The 25,567-nt window shown below is 42.1% G+C and overlaps 1 protein-coding gene and 1 long non-coding RNA gene across 2 annotated transcripts in view; one reads left to right on the plus strand and one right to left on the minus strand.

Moving 5' to 3' along the window:
- Positions 1–1,528: 1,528 nt before the first annotated feature.
- Positions 1,529–25,567, minus strand: part of LOC142587937 (uncharacterized) — a 52,714-nt gene continuing 28,675 nt past the window's right edge. Inside the window, exon 4 of the long non-coding RNA XR_012829640.1 lies at positions 1,529–2,141. This is a non-coding gene — a long non-coding RNA (uncharacterized LOC142587937). The remainder of the gene's footprint in view (positions 2,142–25,567) is intronic.
- Positions 16,410–25,567, plus strand: part of LOC142587935 (BPTI/Kunitz domain-containing protein-like) — a 31,659-nt gene continuing 22,501 nt past the window's right edge. The window contains exon 1 of the mRNA XM_075699314.1: positions 16,410–16,597. Coding sequence (XP_075555429.1) covers positions 16,537–16,597 — 61 coding nt within the window. The 5' untranslated portion in view covers positions 16,410–16,536. The remainder of the gene's footprint in view (positions 16,598–25,567) is intronic.

Raw genomic sequence — 25,567 nt, forward strand, 5'->3', positions numbered from 1 at the left:
ACGTCGTCCTTAGTGTCAGTGTTTATGGCCTACTTAAGACATGTCTAATAAAAATCGGGCCTCTTGGTTAACCCCCTTTCTTCTCGTTTATTACACTTGGTCACGGTAGTTCAATATATTTGCTGCATGCATAGATTTTAATGTAGAAATTGACGCGGCATTCTTAGATTTTATCAGAGTGTTTGACAGAGTTATTCATGATAAATTTCTCTATAAACTCCTAAATATTACCGTTGCCTACATTTTGGTCCCTTGGGTTTCCGAAGGATGAGTCAATGGATGATTGTCATTCCTGCAGTCTTCCTGTAAAATCAGATGTTTTAAGGAAGCGTTATGGGACTCTTACTGTTTCATTTATACATAAAGGATTTGTCTCTGTATTGAGCCCTGAAACTCAAGTTAGGTTATTTGCAGATGATATTTTCTTTCGTGAAATCAGGGGTGTACATGATTAGGTTGAGTTGAATTCCAATCTCACTAATGTATCTAAGAGGTGCACAGATTTTGGCATTACTGTTAATAACGATAAAACAGTTTATCTTTGTGTAACGCTTAAGAAAACTCCTCTTCAATATACTTATAACCTGACATCTCTTCCTTTCAAACAGGTTACCAGTGACGAGTACCTAGAAGTGACAATAACTAATGACCTCTTTTGGAAACGGCACATTGATAACATTTGCTCTTCAGCTTGAATTTTCCTATAATATTTGGGATCCTTACGCTAAATATAACATTAAAAAGTTAGAAAGGATTCAGCAATAAGCTGTCAGGTTTAGCTAGTCTAAATTTAAGTACACTGATTCTCCTTATGAGCTCATAGAAGCTAACATTGAACTACTTGAATCGAGATGGAAAAAAATGTCGTCCTAATTTTTTAAACTTATTTCTTAACGGTAAACCGGCTATTGATCAGACCAAGGTTTTTTACCCTTTGGTTACAAGACCTACGCGACATTACCACAGACACTTTCTAACCCCACTCGCCGTGGTTGCTCAGTGGATAATGTGTTGGGCTGCTGAGCACGAGGTCGCGGGATGGAATCGCGCCCATGGCGGCCGCATTTCGATGAAGGCGAAATGCGAAAACGCCCGTGTACTTCGATTTAGATGCGCGTTAGAGATTTCCAGGTGGATAAAATTTCCTACTTCCTCCAATACGGCGTGCCTCATAATCAGAAAGTTGTTTTGGCATGTAAAACCCGACACTTTAATTTTTTAGCTTTCTAACCCCTCACTTTTGGAGAAGAAATATTTATAAGCTTTCCTATTTTCCGCAGTTTATGCCCGACTGGAATAGCCTAACAGAACCTTATGACGCACTGTGCGACTAGATGATCATGTCTATTTGTGTTCTTTCCTCAGGTGCTATCACGTTTCTTTTCTTGTTGTTGTTCTCTTTCCGTGTAATAGAAATATAGTGATAATTGTATCGTCCGTCCTGTTTGGTTCAGATTTGTCTGCAGTATGTAAAAATAAGTAAGTTAATAAGTAGTTAATAAATAAATAAATAAATAAACCTGTTGTTATGTCGTAGTTGCCACATCATCATTGCTTTCAAGATACTAGCGTCGTCACGCCATCGTTGTCATACGATTGCCGTCATCCCGAGTCCACTTGTGGTCGTCTCCTTGCTGTCGTCGTTACATCCAAGTCATCACTTAAGAACTGTCATCTCATCGCCCTCATTCCGTCGTTGTCACACTGCCTTCGTACTACTCTCGACGTCATTCCTTCTCTATTCCGTCGTCACCACGGCGTCGACGTCATAGAATCGTAATACCGCAGGGCTCATGAAAGCCAAATTGATATGGCACTGTCATGTGCCATAACAAAGTGGAACAATATCGGAGTTTGTTAATCCAAGCAACCGAATTGTCAGAATGACCACAAAAGAATGTACATAAATGGTTCTTAATTACCATGGTGTGCCGCTGTTGTGCGAATGCTAATTCTCATCATGAGATGAGCTATGACATATTTTTTTGTCCGCTCTGCATTTGCAGCCTTACAATATGAAGCTAATAGCGTCATTTATGCTTGTCGCATCCGGACAACACGGGCGCCAGTGGTGCCTTGTCCTCTTCTTTGTCCGTGTTTCTCAGCGCTGGCATAGCTTCAATGCAACTTGCACGTTGGAACTGTAACATATGTAATGAAAACATATCAATATTTCACACGTGTATTGCAATGAGTGAATTCACACGGTGTTCTCTATCTTTTCTGTTATATTGCTCATGAGATCCCTTGGAAGCGGCCCTGATGTAACTACTCAAAGTAGGGACATTTTGCTGCAGTACAAAACGACATCTCGTTTCTCGAAAATCAAGTGCTGGCTTCCGCCAGTCATTATAACAGGTTACCGTTGTTGACACCTTTCCCCTTCAGAAATCATTGTTTGCTTGAATATTACATTCCCAAAGTACCTAAAGCACTCTTGCTAATATTCTGCGATTATCTGAAAATTACGATTACGTGAAATTACGCCGTTATATTTTTCCAATAATAAAAATTCTAATGTACCTCATCCTATAATAGAATGGCTTTAGTATTATTGGGTGTTACATTACTAGGGGAGCGTGCAAAGTAATGATGAGTACCTTTGGTAATAAACCAGCTGACAGTGCCACAACAGTTCATATGACTTATGTGTAATCTCACGCTGGCGGTTGGTTCTCTCGAAGCCGATATCAGACAACTCATGACTTAATTGAGCCTAATCAACTGCGGTCTTGTACTGACCAAACGGCAGCTATAAAATAATCGTTTTCGATTTAGCCTTGTGGAGTTCAGTTCGCAGTAAAACTCGTTTTTATTTGCAGGTAACTTAAAAAATTCTGAAAAAGAACTGCGCTGCCTCCCTGTCTGTGTCGCCTTTCGCTACAGAATTGTTCTGTGGACCTCTACTGACCCTCCTCTCTCAGGGGGCTTGATTTTTCTGCACCAGCATGATTCCCTGATGGTTGTCAACTTCTGGTTTTGCTCAACCAGATAAATTTGCTGTGTACATCAGTTGCACGATGAAATTGGTATTGTCATACATTGTACACTAAGCCTCATGCTTAGCAAACGCATTGAATACTTTTTCAGCTGTCAAACCACAGGCTTTCTCACATAGAACACCACTTTTGAATCTGTTTCTAGTCTAGCTTATCGGCCAAACGACTAAGTACGACACACAGCACAGGTACAGCTTGGCGCAATATGCAAAGTACGCATGTTTTTTTTTTTTTACTTGAGCGAGGGAGCAGGCGCTTGTTTTGTACCATTATTGTGTCGTGCATATCTGCTGGCCGAAACGAGAAAACGCAAAAGCTGCTGGATTCGGAATACATTAACTCTCTTTTCTACAATTAGGTGGACTTGGCGAGATACAGCATGCATGAAGAGAAACCAATAACACGGGTGATCATGCGTTCGCTGAAAAAAAATGTACCATATGTGACCACTCGTATAAAACCACGACGACGTGTTAAAAAAAAATTCTAAGAAATTAGCTGCGGTGTCTGGTATACAAGAGACGCGCTCTGACTGGCTAAGGAACCACCGAGAGATGATGCAATACACACTGCCATATTAACCAGGTTCCACGAAACCAGTGTCCAAGAAATCGTTCTACATCCGATAGGACCGAGAAGTACAAAGTTGTCAGGAATAGTCTACTCAAGTGCTTTAGTTGTAGTGCTAGAAAATCTGGATGCGTTTCAAATCAATGTATCTATCTGTGTTTCGATATATATATATATATATATATATATATATATATATATATATATATATATATATATATATATATAGAAACACAGATAGCTACATTGATTTGAAACTGTTAAGCTTAAAGGAGCCATCGTCACAGCGTTTTCCAAGCATAGAGCAAGGCCGCGTCCAAAGTCGCGTTGCTCAGAACCATATTGTTCTGGTTTCGCCACTCTGAGGATTTGCCCTTTGAGCGAAAGTCTCTGTGAATACTCTCCTCTCACCCGACGTCTCAACCTCGGCGGCGCATCAGTATCCATTTCATGTCGTTCCGAATGACTTCTCCGACGCCTGAGGCAGGCAGACGCGACCGTAAGCTGTTTGGTGCTCCTACGTCCGCACGCGACTTGTGAATTGTCGATAGGCGATGAAGGTGTTTTTTTTTTCTTTTTCTCATATTCTTCTTTTCCAAACTAATTTTAGGTGCTGTTCAAGTTCCCTGAATATATTTGGTATATCTAGCAGCGTTCAGGAACGCTTGAGTCCGGAAGACTCCAAAGCCAGGATTTTGGAACCACTGAGAAATACTATGTTCTGCCACTTCTTGCCATCAGCAAAACCCGTATACGGCGGATAATTCAATCATGTTTTCAACCACGTAGGATCCTCTGGGTTGGGAATTCTTCGACATAAAGTGGCCTGACAGCCCGCAGGGTTATGTGACTGAGCTAGCTTGAATGCGCAGTTGCCACACTCTGAAGCTCGAATCTTGGTGGGGTTTTTTTTTCTGAAGGTGCGAAACTCGAATTTACCTCTCCTAGTACACAACATCTCAAGGCTTGGAGCGGCGCCTCCCAACAGCAAAAACAGTGGTGTGAGGCCGCGGTTTTTAGCCGGTTTTCAAACAAGAATGCCCGTGCACAACCATATTAGAAAGGCCCAACAAGCTTCAACAAAACACTCCCACGCCAAAACAGCAATTGGCCTCCCTGGTGCAGCATTCGGCCACTCCCTCCAAAATTACTCATTCGATCAACGAATGGCCCTCATTCCCCAGCAGCTGTGGCGCACCTGACCAAGCCGGCGGTGAGACCTGTAACGTCGCAGAGGGAACTAAGAATCTCTGCGCCAGGACAGGCCGGCAATCGAAACTCACCTTTGCAACATTTAATATCGTAGACTCTCGAGTGAAGCTAGTCTACTAGGACTCTTTGAGGAAGTATCAGGCATTGTTTCCGATATCATTGGACTTAGTAAGGTTACAACGCGTCACGTAAAGCGTGCTGATAAATACGTCATCCGCTATATAGTACTACCAGTTAAGAAGCAGATTCGAGTAGGATTTTTAGTCCATAACCACATAACGGGCAACGTCGACGAATTCTACACAATACAAGGCAAGCTAGGAGTTGTAATAAAGCGGAATGGAAAAACAGAAAAAAGGTAGTAGAAACCTACGCTCGAACCTCCAATCACGATAATGAAGTAATAGAAAAGTTTTATGAATATGTTGAATTCGCGATGCCATAAGTGCAAACTCCGTTTACTGTAGTCACGGGGGACTTGAATGTGAAAGGGGAAAGAGCAGGCTGGTGAACAAGCAGCTGGAAACTACGGTGCCAATTATAGAAATACTGGAGAAGAGATGTTGGTAGAAGTCGCCGAAAACCAAATGCTGCGGATAATGAACACATTTGTAAGGAAGCGAGGGAAAAAAAGTCAACCTCGAAAAGTCCTAATGGTGAAAGAATGAATAAAACTGATTTCATACTTTCTGGCCATCCAAGCAGAGTGCAGAATGTTGAAGTGTTAAGTGGGGTAAAATGCCGTGATCACAGAATAGTGAGATCTAGCATTCACCTCAACTGCAAGAGAGAAGAAGTAAAATTGTTCATGAAGAAACAGGCTAACATACACGCAGTACGGCTAAACGCGCACCAATTCAGACTGGTACTTGCAAACAAATATGTAGCCTTAAAACAGAGAGATGAAGATGACATAGAGATAATGAATGAATCCTTAACTATGCTGGGTTCAGAGGCGGCAGTTGAAGTGGGAGACAAGGCACCAAGGCAACCTGTAGGTAAGCTCTCCCAAGTAACGAATAACCTAATAAAGAAACGAGAAAGAATGAAAGTGTCCAAATAAAGAAATCAGATACAATTGGAGGAACTGTCAAAACTAATCAACAATGAAAAAATAAAGGGATATTCGGAATTATAACTTACTATACAGTGAGGAAGCAATAAAAAATAAACGCAGCCTGAAATTGGTAAGAAAGAAACTTAGAATCAGAGAAACCAAGATGTATGCACTGATATGTAAGCAGGGTAATAGAGTCAGCAATCTGGAAGATATATTATAAGCGGCGAAGGGATTCTATACTGACCTACACAGTACCCATAGCAACCACGATACTTCCATTCGAAGTAGTCATGATAAGGTTACAGAGGCTTCTTCTATAACTAGCAAAGAAGTTTGAAGGGCCTTGCAAGACATAAAACGGGGAAAAGCGGCAGGAGATGATGCACTACCAGTCCATTTAGTCAAAGATAGATGAGACATAACGCTTCAAAAACTAGCAGCTCTTTATACGAACTGTCTGCCGATTTCAAAGGTTCCTGTGAACTGGAAGAATGCCACTATTGTACTAATCAACAAAAAGACAAACGGTAAAGTACTGAAAAACTATAGGCCTATTAGTAAAGTATATAAAGTATTGGTAAAGTATTATGCAAAGTATCCACCAAGATAATCTCCGATAGAATAAGGGCAACCCTGTACTTCAGTCACCTAACGTAACAAGCAGGTTTTAGGGAGGGATACCCTACAATGGATCACGTACATGTCATCAATCAGGTAACCGAGAAATCCACAGAATACAATCAGGCACTCCATAAGGTTTAATAGATTACGAAAAAGCGTTTGATTCAGTAGATAAACCAGCAGTCATATGGGCATTACGTAATGAAGGGGCGCATGACGCTTGCGTAAATATCTTGGAATATGTCTATAAAGATTCCGCAACTCCCTAATTTTCCGCAAGAAAAGTATATAATACCTATAAAGAAATGGGTCAGACAAGGAGACACAATCCCTCCAATGCTATTCACCGCGTGCTCAGTAGAAGTATTCAAGCTATTAAACTAAGAAGGCTTAGGACTAAGGATCAACAGCGAATATCTCAGTAACCTTCGATTTGCATATGACATTGTCCTATTCGGCAACACTGGGAACGCGTTACAACCACTGATTGATGATCTTAATAGAGAGAGTACAAGCGTGGCGTTGAAGATGGTTATGACGAAGACAGTGATGACGATCAACAGCCGGCAAGAGAACAACAGTTTAGGGTCGCCAGTCAGCCTCTAGAGTCTGTGAAGGAGCACGCTTACTTAGGTAAATTGCTCGCAGGGTATTCTTATGAGGAGGAAATATACAGAAGAGTAAAAATCGGTTAGAGCGCATTTGGCAGACACTATCAGATCCTGACTGGGACCTTGTCGTTATCATTAGAAAGAAAGGTGCAGAATCGGACATAAGGGGCAGACACTTGGAGACTGACGAAGAAGCTCGGACACAAGTTAAGTACGGCGCAAAGAGTGATGGAACGAAGAATGTTAGGCGTAACGTTAAGAGACAGCAAAAAAAAAAGCGATGTGGATGAGATAGCAAACAGAGACAGCGATATTCTAATGGACATTAACAGAAAGAAATCGACCGGGGCAGATCGTGTAACGCATAGAATAAACGACCGGTGGGGCATTAGGCGCACAGAATAGGTGCCAAAACAAGGGAAGCACAGTCTAAGATGGCAGAAGTCTACGTGGGTGTTGAAATTGAGAAATTCGCAGGCGCAAGCTGTAATCGGCTCGCGCAAGGCAGGGGTAATTAGACATCGCAGGGTGAGGCCTTCGCCCTACAGCGGACATAAACTAGGCTGCTGCTGATGATGATAATTTCATGATACTTTCGGCTCTCCCGAAGCTGACATCAGACAACACATGACTTGATCGTGCCTAATCAACTGTAACATTGTACTACTCCGCAGTTGCAAAATTATCGTTTTGATTCCAGCGTTGTAAAGTTCACAGTTTACAGTATAAATCTTTATCCTTATGTAACTGAAAACATCAAAATAAACTTCCTGCCTTCACTATCTGGGTTGCATTTAGCTATATAATTCATTCCTGGAACACTACTGAAGCTCCTAGAGTAAGAGGCTAGATTTTTTACATAATTATCTTCATGTGAGGGTCATCAACTTCTAATTTTTCTCTTCTAGATAAAGTTAAGGTGTACTTCAGTTGCGCGATTAAATTGACGTTGTCATCCTTTCAAAACAGAGCTTCTTGCTTAACGAACGCATTGGATACTGTTTTGGGTGACAAAACTTATGCTTTTCACATACAACCCAACTTGTGTACTATGGTTTAGTTGGTACCCTGGGTTATCGGTATGACTATTCAATATGGCAAACAACACAAATACAGCACAGAAGTTACATATTGAAAAAGTTGGCGCTAACTATCATCTCAAACTGCGCCGTAGCAACCAATATCAGTGAGAGTTTGGTGCAAGGCAAATTACCAACTACAAGCATTCAGTAGTCTGCAGGAATGATATTCATAAAGATAGGGTATCTCCCAATCAAACAGTTAAATACAACACCACATTTTCTACCCCATGCATCTTCAAAACATGGATTTGGTAGTGTCAAAACATGTTATCCTTTTTGTAAATGCAATGCTTGCTGGAAAGGAAGAGTATGACTGTGTGATGACATGTGCAAAAATATGTTATATATAGAGCTTTGGACAACGTGCGAAGTACGTATAAGCTTTGTTTTGACTCGAGCCACCTTGCAGGGGCATGTTTTGTACCATTGTTGTGTCGAGCTTTTCTCCCAGTCAAAATTTGAAACTTTAACAGCAGCTGGCATTGGAATACATCGCCTTTTTTTTTTCTAAAATATAGGTTGAAGTGCCGAGGGACAGCATGCATAGAATGAAACCAATAACTGGGTGGGCCGAGGCTGGGAGAATAAATATGCGCAGTATTTGCACCTTACCGAAGCCGCCGGGGCAACCAGTATTGCATAGTTTGGTCCCAGGTTGAAATTTGACGATAAGCATTTTGTGGCCTGCCAAAATGATAATCATACAAATACGGTAGCTTGTAACCAAGCAATTCAGTAAGGCCAACATAATTTTATCGCATGGATCTTGCAAATGTGGGTTTGCTGCTCTCACAACATGTTATCCTTTTTGACAATACAATGTCTGACGATGATGATGTATAGGGTCTTTTTTTTCGTGCAAGGCCCATGGATGAACAAAGAGCGCCAAGTAATGGTGTGGGAAAGTCGATAATACTGTGAGTGACAAAATATTGCCGATGACAAATGATGTTATAGCTGCACACAAAATAGGTTCTAGAATGACAAATAAAACATGAGTAAAATGCGTCGATTCCACTAGCACTGTCGCCTCACAAAGAGCGTTCAGCCGATGTTCTGAAGTCACGTGCTCTAAAAACAGTAAGCAATAAGATAGAGGGAGGGATACCAATCACTCGGCTTAATAACATCAATGACAGCATCGTTTAACAAGTTAAACGCTGCCTTAGTTGCAAATAGAGCTTCTGGGCCAAGAAACAGTGTCGGATGTAAGAAAATACGTTGTTTTTATACCAAGGGGAAGTGCCTTCTTCGCTCTTCTTCCGCTTCCCGGCACTCTAGTAAGACGTGGATTATGGTCAGCCTTGCTGTAGATCTGCCATAGAGGAGAGGTTCATCGAAACTTAAAAGTATGAATGTGTGCCATAGATATGCCATATTCTGAGGCGCCAAAATGACACTTCAGATTGTCGTGAGGTTTTTCGTGATGACCACTTTCCTAGAGCTGGCTCAGTTAGAGCTTCTTCGATGTTAGCTCATTCGCCGAGTGTTGCCAATGGGTCCTGAGTTTCTTGCGCAGGAATGGCTTCAAGGCTCCGGCAGGAACGGGCATAAGTATATTTCTAGGTTTTGTTGCAATTTAAGTTGCCATTTATCTACGCGCTCGTTACCCTCTATACACCTGTGTCCATACACACAACATATTGTAAACTGTTGGTTGGGTGCATACGTTTTGCAGAGTAATTAATCATCATCATCATCATCATCATCAGCTTGGTTATGCCCACTGCAGGGCAAAGGCCTCTCCCATACTTCTCCAACTACCCCGGTAATGTACGAATTGTGGCCATGTCGTCCCTGCAAACTTCTTCATCTGATCCGCCCATCTACCTTTCTGCCGCCCTCTGCCACACTTCCCTTCCCTTGGAATCCAGTCTGTAACCCTTAATGACCGTCGGTTATCTTCCCTTCTCATTACATGTCCTGCCCATGCCCCCCCCCCATTTCTTTTTCTTGATTTCAACTAAGATGTCATTAACTCGCGTTCCTTCCCTCACCCAATCAGTTCTTTTCTTATCCCTTAACGTTACACCTATCATTCTTGTTTCCTTAGTTCGTTGCGTCCTCAATTTAAGTACAACACTATTCGTAAGCCTACAGGTTTCTGCCCCGTACGTGAGGGCTGGTAAGACAAATATGTTATACGCTTTACTCTTGAGGGATAGTGGCAACCTGCTGTTCATGATCTGCGAATACCTGCCAAGCGCACCCCAGCCCATTCTTATTCTTCTGATTATTTCACTCTCATGATCCAGATCCGCAGTCACTACCTGTCCTAAGTAGATTTATTCCCTTACCACTTCCAGTGCCTCGCTACCTATCGTAAACTGCTGTTCTCTTCCGAGACTGTTAAACATTACTTTAGTTTTCTGAAGATAATTTTAGACCCACCCTTCTGCTTTGCCTATCCAGGTCGGTGAGCATGCATTGCAATTGGTCCCCTGAGTTACTAAGCAAGACAATATCATCAGCGAATCGCAAGTTAGTAAGGCATTCTCCGTTAACTCTTATACCCAATTCCTCCCAATCCAGGTCTAGGTCTCTGAATACCTCCTGTAAACACGCTGTGAATAGCATTGGACAGATCATATCTCTCTGCCTGACGCCTTTCTTTATTGGGATTTTGTTGCTTTCTTTATGAAGGACTACGGTGGCTGTGGAGGCGCTATAGATATCTTTCAGTATTTTTACATACAGCCTGTCTACACCCTTATTCCGTAGTGCCTCCATGATGGTAGAGAGTTCGACTGAATCAAACGCTTGCTCGTAATCGATGAAAGCTATATATAAGGGTTGGTTATATTCCGCACATTTCTCTATCACCTGATTGATAGTGTGAATATGGTCTATTGTTGAGTAGCCTTTACGGAATCCTGCCTGGTACATTGGTTGACGGAAGTCTAAGGTGTTCCTGATTCTATTTGCCATTGCCTTAGTAAATACTTTGTAGGCAACGAACAGTAAGCTGATTGGTCTATAATTTTTCAAGTCTTTGGTGTCCCCTTTCATATGGATTAGGATTATGTTAGCGTTCTTCCAAGATTCCGGTACGCTCGAATTCATGAGGCATTGCATGTACAGGGTGGCCACTTTTTTTAGAACAATCTGCCCACCACCCTTCAACAAATCTGCTGTTAACTGGTCCTCGCGAGCTGCCTTCTCCCTTTGCATAGCTGCCAAGGCTTTCTTTACTTCTTCCGGCGTTACTTCCGGGATTTCCAATTCCCCTAGATAATTCTCTCTTCCATTATCGTCGTGGGTGCCACTGGTACTGTAAACATCTCTATAGAACTCCTCAGCTACTTGAACGATCTCAGCCATATTAGTAATGATATTGCCGGCTTTGTCTCTTAACGCATACATCTGATTCTTGCCTATTCCTAGTTTCTTCTTCACTGCATTCAGGCTTCCTCCGTTCCTGAGAGCATGTTCAATTCTATCCATATTATACTTCCTTATGTCAGCTGTCTTATGCTTGATGATTAGCTTGTAAATTTCTGCCACTTCTATTCTAGCTGTAGGGTTAGAGGCTTTCATACATTGGCGTTTCTTGATCAGATATTTCGTCTCCTGCGATAGCTTACTGGCGTCCTGTGTAACAGAGTTACCACTGACTTCTATTGCACATTCCTTCATGATGCCAAAAGATTGTCGTTCATATCGTCAACACAAAGGTCCTCTTCCTGAGTTAAGGCCAAATACCTGTTCTGTAGCTTGATTTGGAATTCCTCTATTTTCCCTCTTACTGCTAACACATTGATCGGCTTCTTATGTGACCGCTTCTCCCGTTCCCTCTTCAAGTCTAGGCTAATTCGAGCTCTTACCATCCTATGGTCACTGCAGGGCACCTTGCCGAGCACGCCCACATCTTGTATGATGCCAGGGTTAGCGCAGAGTATAAAGTCTATTTCATTTGTAGTCTCGCCATTCGGGCTCTGCTACGTCCACTTTCGGCTATCCCGCTTGCAGAAGAAGGTATTCATTATGCTCATATTATTCTGTTCTGCAAACTCTACTAATAACTCTCCCCTGCTATTCCTAGTGCATATGCCATATTCCCCCACTGACTTGTCTCCAGCCTGCTTCTTGCCTACCGTGGCATTGAAGTCGCTCATCAGTATAGTGTATTTTGTTTTCACTCTACCCATCGCCGATTCCACGTCTTCATAGAAGCTTTCGACTTCCTGGTCATCATCACTGGATGTAGGGGCATAGACCTGTACGACCTTCAATTTTTATCTCTTATTATGTTTCACAAGACCTGCCACCCTCTCGTTAGTGCTATAGATTTCCTGTATGTTACTAGCATATCCTTATTAATCAGGAATGCGACTCCTAGTTCTCGTCTCTCCGCTAAGCCCCGGTAGCACAGGGCGTGCCCGCTTTTCAGCACTGTATATGCTTCTTTCGTTCTCCTTACTTCACGGAGCGCAATTATATCCCATTTGCAGCCATTTAATTCATCCAGTAGCTGTGCTAGACTCACCTCACTAGATAACGTTCTAGTGTTAAACATTGCCAGGTTCAGATTCCAATGGCGGCCATTTCGGAGCCAGGGATTCTTAGCACCCTCTGCTATGTCGCAAGTCTGACCACCGCCGTGGTCGGTCGCTTTGCAGTTGCTGGGGACTGAGGGCCGGGGTTTGATTGTTGTGTTCTATATGAGGTTGTGGCCAAGTACTGCACGAGGGTGGCCAATCCTCCTCTGGTGAGGAAGTGTGTTACCGGTTCTGGTCACCGGGATCAGGCCACACTTCAGGCCTGTTTATGCAATGTTATCAACACGCGGCTTTTTTTTAATCCCGTGGAAATTTGCGCGGCACCGCAATTCGAACGACGGACCTCTTGCACGCGAGGCGGATGTTCTGCTTCTACGCCACCGGTGCACTCTACGCCAGGTCGTTTATTACAGGATTTCTGTGTTTTCGCAGCGACTGTAAAGTTTTGACGAGTCTTAAGGAATATGTATATAATGTGCCTTGATAAGTTAGTTTTCTTTATTTGTTTAGTGGCTGGCAGTATTGGGAACGCCTCTGTCGTGAACGCGCTCGTTTCAGGATGTTGAAGATCGGATTCCGAAAAATTATGGGGCCACAGCCGCGTATTAGGCGCTGGCTTGCGACCTTGAAACGTCCGTGTAAATCTTTGGCCAGTTGTACTTCGACTGAATCTCCAGGAAATTCACCTGTATCTGCACATTTGGAGCCCGTTTTGTTACTTCAAATTATGATAAGTCACATTTAACAAGTTGCCAGTGCCATGGTGGCAACAGCTTCACTGGAGGTGTCAGTGAGTGTTATAGGATTGCAACACCTATTTCCTCACCGAGTTTCCGGAGCCGCTTTGAAGAAGGCTTTCTTTATTGAGGCACGACTACGGAATAGTGCAGCAGATGTCATATTGTCAACGGATGTGTAGCAAGTGTTTTGAGGGTTAGGCTGTACCTTGAGGAACTACATGAAACGGCTGTATGTTTTCTGTCCGTTAACGGACCACTCTTACGATTCAACATATCGACTCTCTAAGGGCTTGTTCTGAGGGCATGTGGCCAGACGGATAAGGAGATGGTGGACGGGTTCCAGTATTTTCAGCGTGCTCGGTGCGCCAGTGTGATATACCACGGCACCATAGTCCATAGGCCAAAGGGGATCGAACATGGTCTCTTGTACACTTTCAATGTTGCGTTTTTATCACCTCCTGATGTTCATGAGAGAGAATTTTCAACAAGTTCGTTATTTTTAGGCATTTCGTCTTTAGATATATGATGCCTGCGATGAACGTCAATTTTACGTGACGCATGACGCTTTAAATATTGTGCTTCTTCCCGGGTATTCGTGGCCAAAGCAGTTAAATGCTGAGATCTGGAGCCAGCGCTCGCTTTTTTGAGAAATGTGTATAGCTACTTTACTCCGGGTTATGGTTCAATCCGTTGTGTTTTGCCCATTTAGACACTTTGTGTAAGCCTTGCTTTAACTGCGGCTGACAAACTGTGAGATTACAAGATTTGAAGGCTAATCTTGATTTGAAGATTTGAAGGCTAATCTACGTTTAAAGAACAGAAAATTGCTAGAGGTACTGATGCACGGAGCGAGGCCATCTTAACAATGACGAGCTTGCAGTTAGCACGCCTCCTTAAGGCAAACAATTTTTATATATAAATTGACGGACAATATATTGCAGATTCTGACCGGAAAGTACGCTAGGACAGGTAGCGTACTGTAGTGTTAAGCATATTTCCTTGAATGCCTATGTGCGTCAGGTCTCGTAATACACCACACCTCCATTTCGTATCGCACGCTTTTGCCATATCGAGGAGTATAGACACAAAGTAGTGTTTGTGCACAAATGTATAACGGATGTAGGCTTCAATGCGCTCGAGATGGTCGGAAATAGAACGGCCTTCCCTAAAGCCCCATTTAAATGAGTCAAGCATTTTGTGGAACTCGACGAAATGTATGAGACCACGATTCATCATACTCTCAAAAAGCTTACACAGCAGTTAGTAAGCGCTATAGGACCGGCAGCTGGTCAGGAAAGAAGGATCCTTACCGTGCTTCTAAACTTGGATAAGAAGAGTTCCTTTCCATTTATGTGGAAAATGTAGAGCAGCCCACATAGTATTGAAAAGTTTGTGTAGTTCGTTTAGCGCGTCGGAGAGCAGGTGCTTAATCATATCGTACATATCATATAACAGATCACATCATATCGCATAATCAGATCCTATATATCATATCTAGCGAGGTCCGGCGCAGAGTACTGACACTGTATCAAAGGATCTAAGTTTGGCGATCCTAAAAGATTGGATTGGCTCCATTTTTGGTTAAATGTCCTACGTTTTCTGTGGCTGTGTGTAATAGAAAATTTCTCGAATAGTGAGTAGAGCTAGACACGCGCTCAATATATTCATCAACATAGTCGGCATGGTCTGCCAGCTTGTTTCCTTCTTTATCGACCAGAGGCAATCGATGAATTTGTTGTCAATTAAGAATACTTAGCCCCTTTCGTACTTTTGCCTTCCTGTGCATGAACTAATGCCGGACAAGAAGCTCTTCCAGCATGCCCTCCTGGTTTGCCGCCTTGTTCGCAATTCCTGTAATTTAAGGTTTTTTTAAATTTATTTATTTGATTTAAATTTTCTGCAGTCAGGCAAGGGCAAAAGGTGCCCCACGCTTTATTTTGCGTTTTTTCTGCGCATCCTTGAACTCATCATTCCACCACTGATCTCGTCTATTAGATGAGCTACCAATTGATTGTGGGATGAATTTCCTTGCTGCCTCGATGATAAAAGCGGTAATGTACGCTACCGCGCCTAAATACTAAAATCGGTGATAAAATGCATGTCATAGGTAAGTCAATTCCTTAAAATGATCCTTGTTGTCGGAAGCTAGCTCCACCGCGGCGTTCGCGGTCGACATTGATGTTGCTGAATTAGGTTTCGTATTGTAGGGAAGTTTTTAATAACGCTGCACCGTAAGCGAGGGAGAAGAGCTGTCTAGCCGATCGATAGACTTATATAGGCGTAAGAATTGTCCAACAAATTATAGTAAGTTTGTTCATTTTTATTGAACAGAGCATGCACCGTTGTTGACTATGTTCTCTATGAATTGGCCTGTCGTGATTTTGCCTGACTTGTCGGTATAAAGACTTAATACGGCAAACAACACAAATACGGCGTGTAGGCTACAGACTGAAAAAGGTGGCGCTGACTATCATATCAGAAACACCGCCTTGGCAACCAATATCCGAGAGAGTTTGGTGCAAGGCAAAATAAATGTTTGCAAACATTCAGTGACCAGCCAGAATGACAATCATAGAAATATGCTAGTTCCTAATCAGGCAGGGTAATATATCGACGCAAATTTTTACGAATGCATCTTAAAAATGTGTATTTCTTGGTGTCAAAACATGTCACCCATTTTGAGAATGCAATGTTTCCTCAAAAAATTATTATTGTGTAATGACATGTGCAATGAAATTTTCTATGCAGCTTCGCGCGATATGCATAATACGTATAGCTATTTTCTATTTTTGGCTTGAGCGAAGTAGCCGGCACTTGTTTTGTACCATTGTTCTGTCGAGCTTACTTGCTCGTCGAAATGAGAAAGCTTTAAAGCTGTTGGCGCTGGAATCATTGCCTCTGTTCTTTAAAAATAGGTGGACGTACCGAGAAGCCTCATGCATAGAAGGAAACCAGTAACATGGGTTGTTTTATGTTCGCAGAATAAGAATAGACTGAACTTGAAAACTGCTGCATAAATTTAACGGCGTACTTAAAAAAATTCCAAGAAATGAGCGCGCATGTTTTAAAGTACAGAGAGAGGAAAACCCACAATTGCTGAACTGCGGGCTAAAGTCCTAAGTATATTCGCGAGCAGGCTCAGATGACCTGTGAAGCCGGAACTTTAATGCTGATACTGCTGTCTTTACTTTGCTATTTTCATGGTAAGATGAAATTATGTTCATTTATTTATTAATTCAAATACCCTAAAGGCCCAGCAGGCATTACATAGGGGGGGAGCAACAGTTAGTACAAAGCAATGCAGTACTACGATCTGTACAGAAGTCGCTGACCATTAACAGCATGTTGAAGAGAAAAACAAAATATAAAGATACATAGCAACAATCATCAACAAACATTCAATTGTTACAGAGAGTAGCGTTATATATACACACACATGTATGAAGTGAGGAGAGGGGAAGAATGAAGGTTACAGCTCAAGGTGACATTTCAGGCTGGTTACAAACGCTTCGTAATCAATGACAGATGCAATGGTGCAAGGCAGAAGATTCCATTGACGGATGACTAGGACGAGCGGCGAATGAAAGAAAAGGTTAATGCCAGCAAAGATGGGTTCGACTTTGAGTTGGTGGTCAATGCGTGGGAATATGCGATGCGCTGGCGTGAGACGGGATATAGCAAAGGAAGAGTGGCGGTGATATAATTTGTGGAAAAAGGACAGTATGGAAAGCGTTCTACGTCTTTCAAGAAGAGGTAACTTGAGAGCTTTCTTTATTTCAGTCACGCTTGCTGTACGCGAGTAGTTCTTCGATATGAAACGAGCGGCTTTATTTTGAAGAGACTCTAATTTTGTTATTAAGTATGCTTGGTATGGGTTCCAAATCAAAGAGGCGTAATCCAACTGCGAGCGCACTAATGTGGTGTATGCTAAATACTTAGTGTCTGCATTAGCTGAACGCAGATTGCGTCTGAGAAATCCGAGTGTTTTAGAAGCCTTGTTAATGACCGTATCTATGTGAATGTTTCATGAAAGGTCGGATGCTAAATGGATCCCTAAATATTTTATGACAGGTACCGATGCTAGGGTCATGCTGTTTAGAACGTAATGGCAAGGTTCTGGGTCAGTTTTTGTGGTAACTGTCACGACTTTTGTTTTCGAGGTATTAATTTCCATTTTCCATTGCGTGCACCAATTGTTAATCTTGTCTAAGTCCGATTGTAACTGAAGTGAATCAGAAGGTTCAATTATTTGCCTGTATATCACGCAATCATCTGCAAACAATCTGACCGTAGAACTCAGGTTATTGCTTATGTCATTAATATAAACTAAGAATAAGATAGGTCCAAGTACAGACCCTTGTGGTGCTCCAAATTTAACGTGGGAGAGGGTTGATGAATGACCATTAACAAAGAGTGATTGCTAGCGATTGGCCAAAAAATTGTTAATCCAAAAAATAACCTTCGAATTAATGTTCAGATTGTCAAGTTTTTTTATTAGACGTTTGTGCGGAACTTTGCCGAATGCTTTGGCGAAATCTACAAATACGGCGTCTATTTTAGAGTGAGCATGAACAGCGCGATGAAGGTCAGTAACTAATTCGAACAGTTGTGTTTCGCAAGCTCGACCGTGGCGGAAGCCGTGCTGATTCGCAAAAAAGAAGTTATGCTTCGCCAGATAGCTCATGATGGCCGACGAGATTATGTGTTCTAGTAATTTGCAGCTGATGTTGGTTAGCGAAATTGGTCTGTAATTTGACGGGCTAGGACATCACCAGATTTGAAAACGGGTATGACACGCGCAATTTTCCAGTCGTTTGGGACACAGCCCGTATCTATAGATTGCTGAAAAATTGCGGCTAAGATTGGGCATATTACAGGCTTTGCTATTTTTAGCAATTTAGGACATATTCCATCGGGGCCGGGTGCCGAGTTAATAGGGAGACGGTCTATGGCAGAATATACGCCTTTTGGCGTGACAGTTATCTCAGGCATAGTTTGGTACAGCGTTGGGAATTGTAGGTCAGTAGGTAAGGGGCCCTCATGAGTGAATATTGAGCAGAAAAATTGGTTAAATTCCTGTGCTACTTCGAGGGAAGTAAGAAGATTACCTTCTTTATTTATGGATACTGAGGAGTTTGAACTGTAATTTGGATTAACAACCCGCCAAAATTTTTTAGGATTGTTCTTTAACATGTGTCAAAGGTCACTGTTATAAAACTTCTCTTTCGCTGATTCAATTTCACTTTTGCACAGTTGCTCATGTGTGCGGTAGTTGTTCCAATCGTGTTCAGATGCTGTCACTTCAGCTTTTGCGTACAACCGTTTCTTTTTGTTTATGCGTCGTTTCACATGTCTTGTGAACCATGTGCTTTCTGTAGATGTGGTAATGGTGACCATAGGCACGTGTTTATCTTTCAGCAGAGTTAGTTTATCACGAATTGGGAACCTGTTATAATTTGCATCCCGCATATTGAAAGAGTGGAAAAAATCTGTACAGGATAATGATAGTTCATTAAGAAGAACGTCAACATTTGCTCTGGTATAATGAAATATAACTTCTTTCTGTTTTTCTGGTTTATTCCTGACTACTCTATCTGTAGTTAGACTGGAACTGGCAGAACTTTCTAAGTTAATCAACAAGCGTAAGACAGCGGACATCAGAAACTATAATATGGATAGAATTGAACAGGCTCTCAGGAACGGAGGAAGCCTAACAACAGTGAAGAAGAAACTAGGAATAGGCAAGAATCAGACGTGTGCGTTAAGAGACGAAGCCGGCAATATCGTTACTAATATGGATGAGATAGTTCAAGTGGCTGAGGAGTTCTATAGAGATTTATACAGTACCAGTTGTACCCACGACGATAGTGGAAGAGAGAATAGCCTAGAGGAATCCGAAATCCCACAGGTAACGCCAGAAGAGGTAAAGAAAGCCTTAGGAGCTATGCAAAGGGGGAAGGCAGCTGGGGAGGATCAGGTAACAGCAGATTTGTTGAAGGATGGTGGTCAGATTGTTCTAGAGAAACTGGCCACCCTGTATACGCAATGCCTCATAACCTCGAGCGTACCGGAATCTTGGAAGAACGCTAACATAATCCTAATCCATAAGAAAGGGGACGCCAAAGACTTGAAAAATTATAGACCGATCAGCTTACTGTCCGTTGCCTACAAAGTATTTACTAAGGTAATCACAAATAGAATCAGGAACACCTTAGACTTCTGTCAACCAAAGGACCAGGCAGGATTCCGTAAAGGCTACTCAACAATAGACCATATTCACACTGTCAATCAAGTGATAGAGAAATGTGCAGATTATAACCAACCTTTATATATAGCTTTCATTGATTACGAGAAAGCGTTTGATTCAGTCGAAACCTCAGTAGTCATGGAGGCATTACGGAATCAGGGTGTAGATGAGCCATATGTAAAAATACTGGAAGATATCTATAGCGGATCCACAGCCACCGTAGTCCTCCACAAAGAAAGTAACAAAATCCCTATAAAGAAAGGCGTCAGACAGGGAGATACGATATCTCCAATGCTATTCACAGCATGTTTACAGGAGGTATTCAGAGGCCTGGAGTGGGAAGAATTGGGGATAAAAGTTGATGGAGAATACCTTAGCAACTTGCGATTCGCTGATGATATTGCCTTGCTTAGTAACTCAGGAGACCAATTGCAATGCATACTCACTGACCTGGAGAGGCAAAGCAGAAGGGTGGGTCTGAAAATTAATTTGCAGAAAACTAAAGTATTGTTTAACAGTCTCGGAAGAGAACAGCAGTTTACGATAGGTAGCGAAGCACTGGAAGTGGTAAGGGAATACATCTACTTAGGGCAGGTAGTGACCACGGATCCGGATCATGAGACTGAAATAACCAGAAGAATAAGAATGGGCTGGGGTGCGTTTGGCAGGCATTCTCAAATCATGAACAGCAGGTTGCCACTATCCCTCAAAAGGAAAGTGTATAACAGCTGTGTGTTACCAGTACTCACATATGGGGCAGAAACCTGGAGGCTTACGAAAAGGGTTCTGCTGAAATTGAGGACGACGCAACGAGCTATGGAAAGAAGAATGATGGGTGTAACGTTAAGGGATAAGAAAAAAGCAGATTGGGTGAGGCAACAAACGCGGGTAAACGACATCTTAGTTGAAATCAAGAAAAAGAAATAGGCATGGGCAGGACATGTAATGAGGAGGGAAGATAACCGATGGTCATTAAGGGTTACGGACTGGATTCCAAGGGAAGGAAAGCGTAGCAGGGGGCGGCAGAAAGTTAGGTGGGCGGATGAAATTAAGACGTTTGCAGGGACAACATGGCCACAATTAGTACATGACCGGGGTAGTTGGAGAAGTATGGGAGAGGCCTTTGCCCTGCAGTGGGCGTAACTAGGCTGATGATGATGATGATGATGATGATGACTGTATAATCGCACTGCAGTATTATGTGGTCACAGATGCCATCTAAAACGTGTACAGATGTCTTCTCCGGTTGCGTTGTCAGTGCAAGATCTAAAACCGACTGACCACGTGTATGTGTGGAAACTGTTTGGTGCAGATTGAAAAGTGTTAACACATCCAGAAAATTCTGGCATTCACGCTTTCTTGTGCCGTGGAGGGGCCTGCATGTTTTCCAACCAATATTTGGATAATTGAAGTCGCCGGCCAGGAATACTGGTGCGCGTGGAAATTTGTTCTGAATGTTAGTTAAAGATTCATTCAGGTGGGCGATAACACACCCCAACGGCACAAGTTAAAGACGGTGACAGACGTAATGCAATCCACAAAATTTCCACGCACGATTCCGTATCAATAACGAACGCTTCCAAGCTTTTCCTTACAGCGATTATTACCCCACCACCGCGTGAAGTTATGCGGTCTTTCCTAAACAATAAAAACTGGCTGGACAAGGATAGTTTGGAATTATTAACATCGAGAGATAACCAAGTCTCTGATCCTAACACCAGGTCAGCTGAGCATGCTTCGACATAAGAACAGAAATGATCTTGCTTTGGAAGGAGGCTACGGAAATTTGTCACCAAAATTGACAACGTTGAATTCATTCCTTTATTTTTTAGTCAGTTGTCCTGAGTGGTCGCATCGCCTTCATGGGGAGTAGTCATTTCTTTTATACCGTTTTTTGAAAAAGCAGCCCTATCTGTAGAGTGGCGTTTGGCAAGAGCAGTCACTTGTCTAGTGGTGCAGTTGAATGAATACAGGGTACCATTAAGAAGGAGTTTATCAAAGAAGAGTTTATATTGCTCACCAGGATGTCTGTTCTGTCGAGCAAAGTCTTTAAGCTGCTTTCTAATAAATTGCCCCCTAGGTGAAAAGTCCTCTTCTATCCAAACGGAAGCAGATTTAATATCTTTCAGTTTGTGGGCGTTTTTGAGAATGCAGGTCTTGTTTTTGAAATTTAAGAATTTCACAGTTATTGGGCGGGTGTTGTTCTCCCTTCGTTCTCCTATTCTATGGGCTCGCCCGATTTCGCCAAATGACATTGCCAAGTTCGTGGTTACAAACTTTGTCACCACATCTTCGGTGTCTTTCCATGTTTCCGTTGTCGGCTCAGCAATGCCTTTGAAGATCAAGTTATTTCTACGCATTCTATTATTGAGGTCATCAACAAGTTTGCAAGACTGTCGCGTTTGAGTTGTTTCTATGCTTTGAAGCCTGTATTGAGATTCTTTCAGCATCGATCCCAAGGTGTTGTCTTCTTTAGAGATGTCAGTGACAGCGGCCGAGCTGTCTTCTAGCTTAGATAAGCGCCGTTTGATTTCTGTAACGCTCAGCTGTACATCTTTGATTTTTCCAAGAACTTCTTTTTGAAAATTTTCACTGACTAATCTCATTTTTTTATTTGCAACGAGAGCTTGATCAGATTTATCTGGGCCGGGATTTGTCTCCACGTCACCAGCACAGATTAGCAGGAGCCATATACACGTTTCTGTTGGAGATTTCGATTCATTGATGTGTGATAGCTAAACCTTATTTCCTCGCGGAGAAAACATGCTCTAAATGGTCAATAATAACAATAGCAAAAAGTTATTGGGCATTGAAAGATTTAGTGATTGCTTTGTACTGTTAATATATGTGAATGCTTTCTCTGGTTCACGGCGAAGCGTTGGCAGCACGATCTCGGAGGAGGGCCCGTATTACGTAGAATTTAGAGTGAGAGCAGATAAGCACTCCGCCAGGGCTGAGGAGGAAGCTGCCAGCACACCATGAATTGCTCAGAGAGCAGAAAACGACAAAAACACCTTCAGAGTTGGAAGAAAAACCACTGGAAGCGTGCCTTGTATTGGCTGAGGCTGAAGGTTACAAAGAATCCGCAGCCTCAGAGATGTGATAAGTGACATCGTCATCTCTGAACCCTCACTGCTTGTGTTTAATAAGGCCTTTACGCCAACCTAAAGAGGTTGGAGTATGTCGCTGCAGGCCAAGAACACTGTTACAATTCTAATGATTTCATTGCTAGATTCAGCGACTTCCTTGTCTGTGTGAAGGCATATGTGTCGATTTAATCTTGGGTGATTTTCTTGCCTAACATTTCCGAACCACTGGCGTCATTTTAGTAACTCGGAAGTTAAGAAAGTCGCTTCGAAAACAGGTTTCTAGGATTCACTTCATTGTAGAAGAGGTACCATTGGCCCATATTGCTGCTTGTATGGTGCATTTAGCATATACCTTTTCGAACAAATTTTTGTCTTTCTGTCGGTAGTGTTCAGCTCGTGAATGTGCTTCGCGGCACGAGGGTCTTAAGGGGAAGCTTTAGCCCGGGCCGAACTCTGACGCGGCCTATTGAAATACATGTAAATCGCAAAACGTTTTTCTCGGATAATATCTCTACTGATTTTAATGAAGCTTGTTTCATTAGTGAGAGAAACTTAAATTATAGTGGCTGTTGGAAGCGGAATCTTGATTTAGGGCCTGAATATTGTTGAAAGGATTTTAGAAAATTTGTAAGTTCGAAAAAAGAAATAAACGCACGAAGTTTATCAATTATTTGCTCTGTATCAAATACAGATATCATGGTTCTATTAACAGCATCCATTGGATTATTTAAAGCACAAGTTTATATGTAAATTTATTTCTTACGTGAATTTCTCACGTTGTGTACTAGGATTCCACAAAAGCTGCATTTCCACAATAGTCATTTTTTTAGATTCATTTGTAACAAATCAATTTTGTACGCTTTAGGTGTACTATCAGGTGCAATTCACGAAATTGTGATGTGATTTTTCATTGCTGAATTGGAGTGTTGTAAACTTGACAGTTTCGTTCCCTGAAATTTTTGAATTTTGGCATTATATAAAAAATTGCCAACCTAAATGAAAAATGGGCAACCAACAGTCAATAGAATAATCTTTTTATTGCAACAAACATCGCAAAATTTCATACAGTGGTTGCCGAGAAAAAGGGATTCTTCCTTAACATGTATTTGGATAGGAGCACCCGAGCTAAAGCTTCCTCTTAATGTTCTTCACATTTACCGGGTGCATGATTCGCAGTTTACATAAATACCTTAGATTCGCGAACGTTCGTTACCTGGGCATTAAACACTTTACCATAAACAACAGCACTTATGTGTATGCAAAAAATTAGAAGAAAGCGCATGAATAAACGGTTAAACAATATATACCGACTGCAGAAAAGCGTGCATATAGGAGAGGCAGGATTTGTTCACGTGAAATTCACCGTACCGATTTTTCGTCTTGCGTATTCTTGGCAAAATTTTACTACGCCAAGCGTTTGGAGCCTCACCATGTCGTTTGGTAAACCGTACGCGCGCTCGGACTGGCTAAAGACCTAGATATCATGCAATAGAGGCTGCTATGCTAACTACGTACGACCAAAAGAGTGTCCGAGAAATTGCTGTCCAGTGAAAAGTGCCGAGACTTACAAAATTTGCAGAAATAGTCTGCGCGATTGCATTAGTTTTTCGCGGAGAAAGGCAGCACGTTCATCAGTGCGATGAGCGTCATTTGCTTACCTGAGCAGTTTCGAATCTAGGTAACTATCGGTGCCTCTCTCTCTCTCTCTCTCTCTATCTATATATATATATATATATATATATATATATATATATATATATATATATATATATATATATATATATATATATATATATATATGTAAGGCCTCTTATGCCATCCCAGTAACCCGAGTGATCTACTAGCTTGGGCTTCAAGGCATTTACGCTCATGGACATTTCATTGGCAAGCCATCGTCCTGACACAGTCATCGCTGTACCGTTGTGGTCATGATGGTGTCGTCTCATCATGGTCATCACTTTAATGGCGTTATCCCTTTGTCGTTCTATCAGAATCACTCCTTCTTTGTCATGCTACGCCAGGCGGTCACTATCGTTCAGGTGATTTCATACATCAGTTGCCATATCACCATCCTGATCCAGTTGCCATCATATCATCGTCGTCATGCCATCGTTGTGATACAATCGTCGTCATACTATGTTAGCATGTAGTCATATTCTCACTGTCGTCGTTACACCCTTGTCATCAATTAAGGATTGTCATCTCATTGCCGTCATTTCGTCATCCTCACACTTCCTTTGTACTGCTATCCACGTCATTCCCTCTTTCATCCATCGTCACCACTGCGTTGACGTCACAGAGTCGTCATGCCGCAGTGCTCACGACTGCCACTCGTTTATGGCAGGGCCATGTGCCATAGCAAAGTGGAAGGATGCCTAAGCTTGTTCTATATAGTCCGTGGAACCGAACTCTCAGAATGACCACTATAGAATGTAAATAAATACGTCTTCATTATTATGGTTTATCGCTTCATTGCGCGAATGCTAAATCTCATCATGAGATTACTTCTTCCATATATATTTAGTCGGCCTGAATGTGTGGTGTTACTGAGAAAGTAAAACCAAGATTTCAGGTTACCACATCCATTGTTAGATAAATGAGTGAAATGAAAGCTCTTTAAACCCTGCGGCTAAACTCATTGTTTATTCGTTGCCTGCATGGACACTAGACAATTGTTAAACACTCGGCTAGTGATTTACGCAAAGTTAGATGGAGGTAAAGTTTTCTAAAACGCCTGTTACTTAAAGTTTACTCCACAGACTAAGCGACGATTTGACGACTCACTAGGAAGACTTGGCAGACATTTAGCGGCTTTTTGCTGAATCCCGCTCCTATAT

This window comes from Dermacentor variabilis, chromosome 7, assembly GCF_050947875.1.
Source record: "Dermacentor variabilis isolate Ectoservices chromosome 7, ASM5094787v1, whole genome shotgun sequence".
NCBI classification, from domain to species: domain Eukaryota; kingdom Metazoa; phylum Arthropoda; class Arachnida; order Ixodida; family Ixodidae; genus Dermacentor; species Dermacentor variabilis.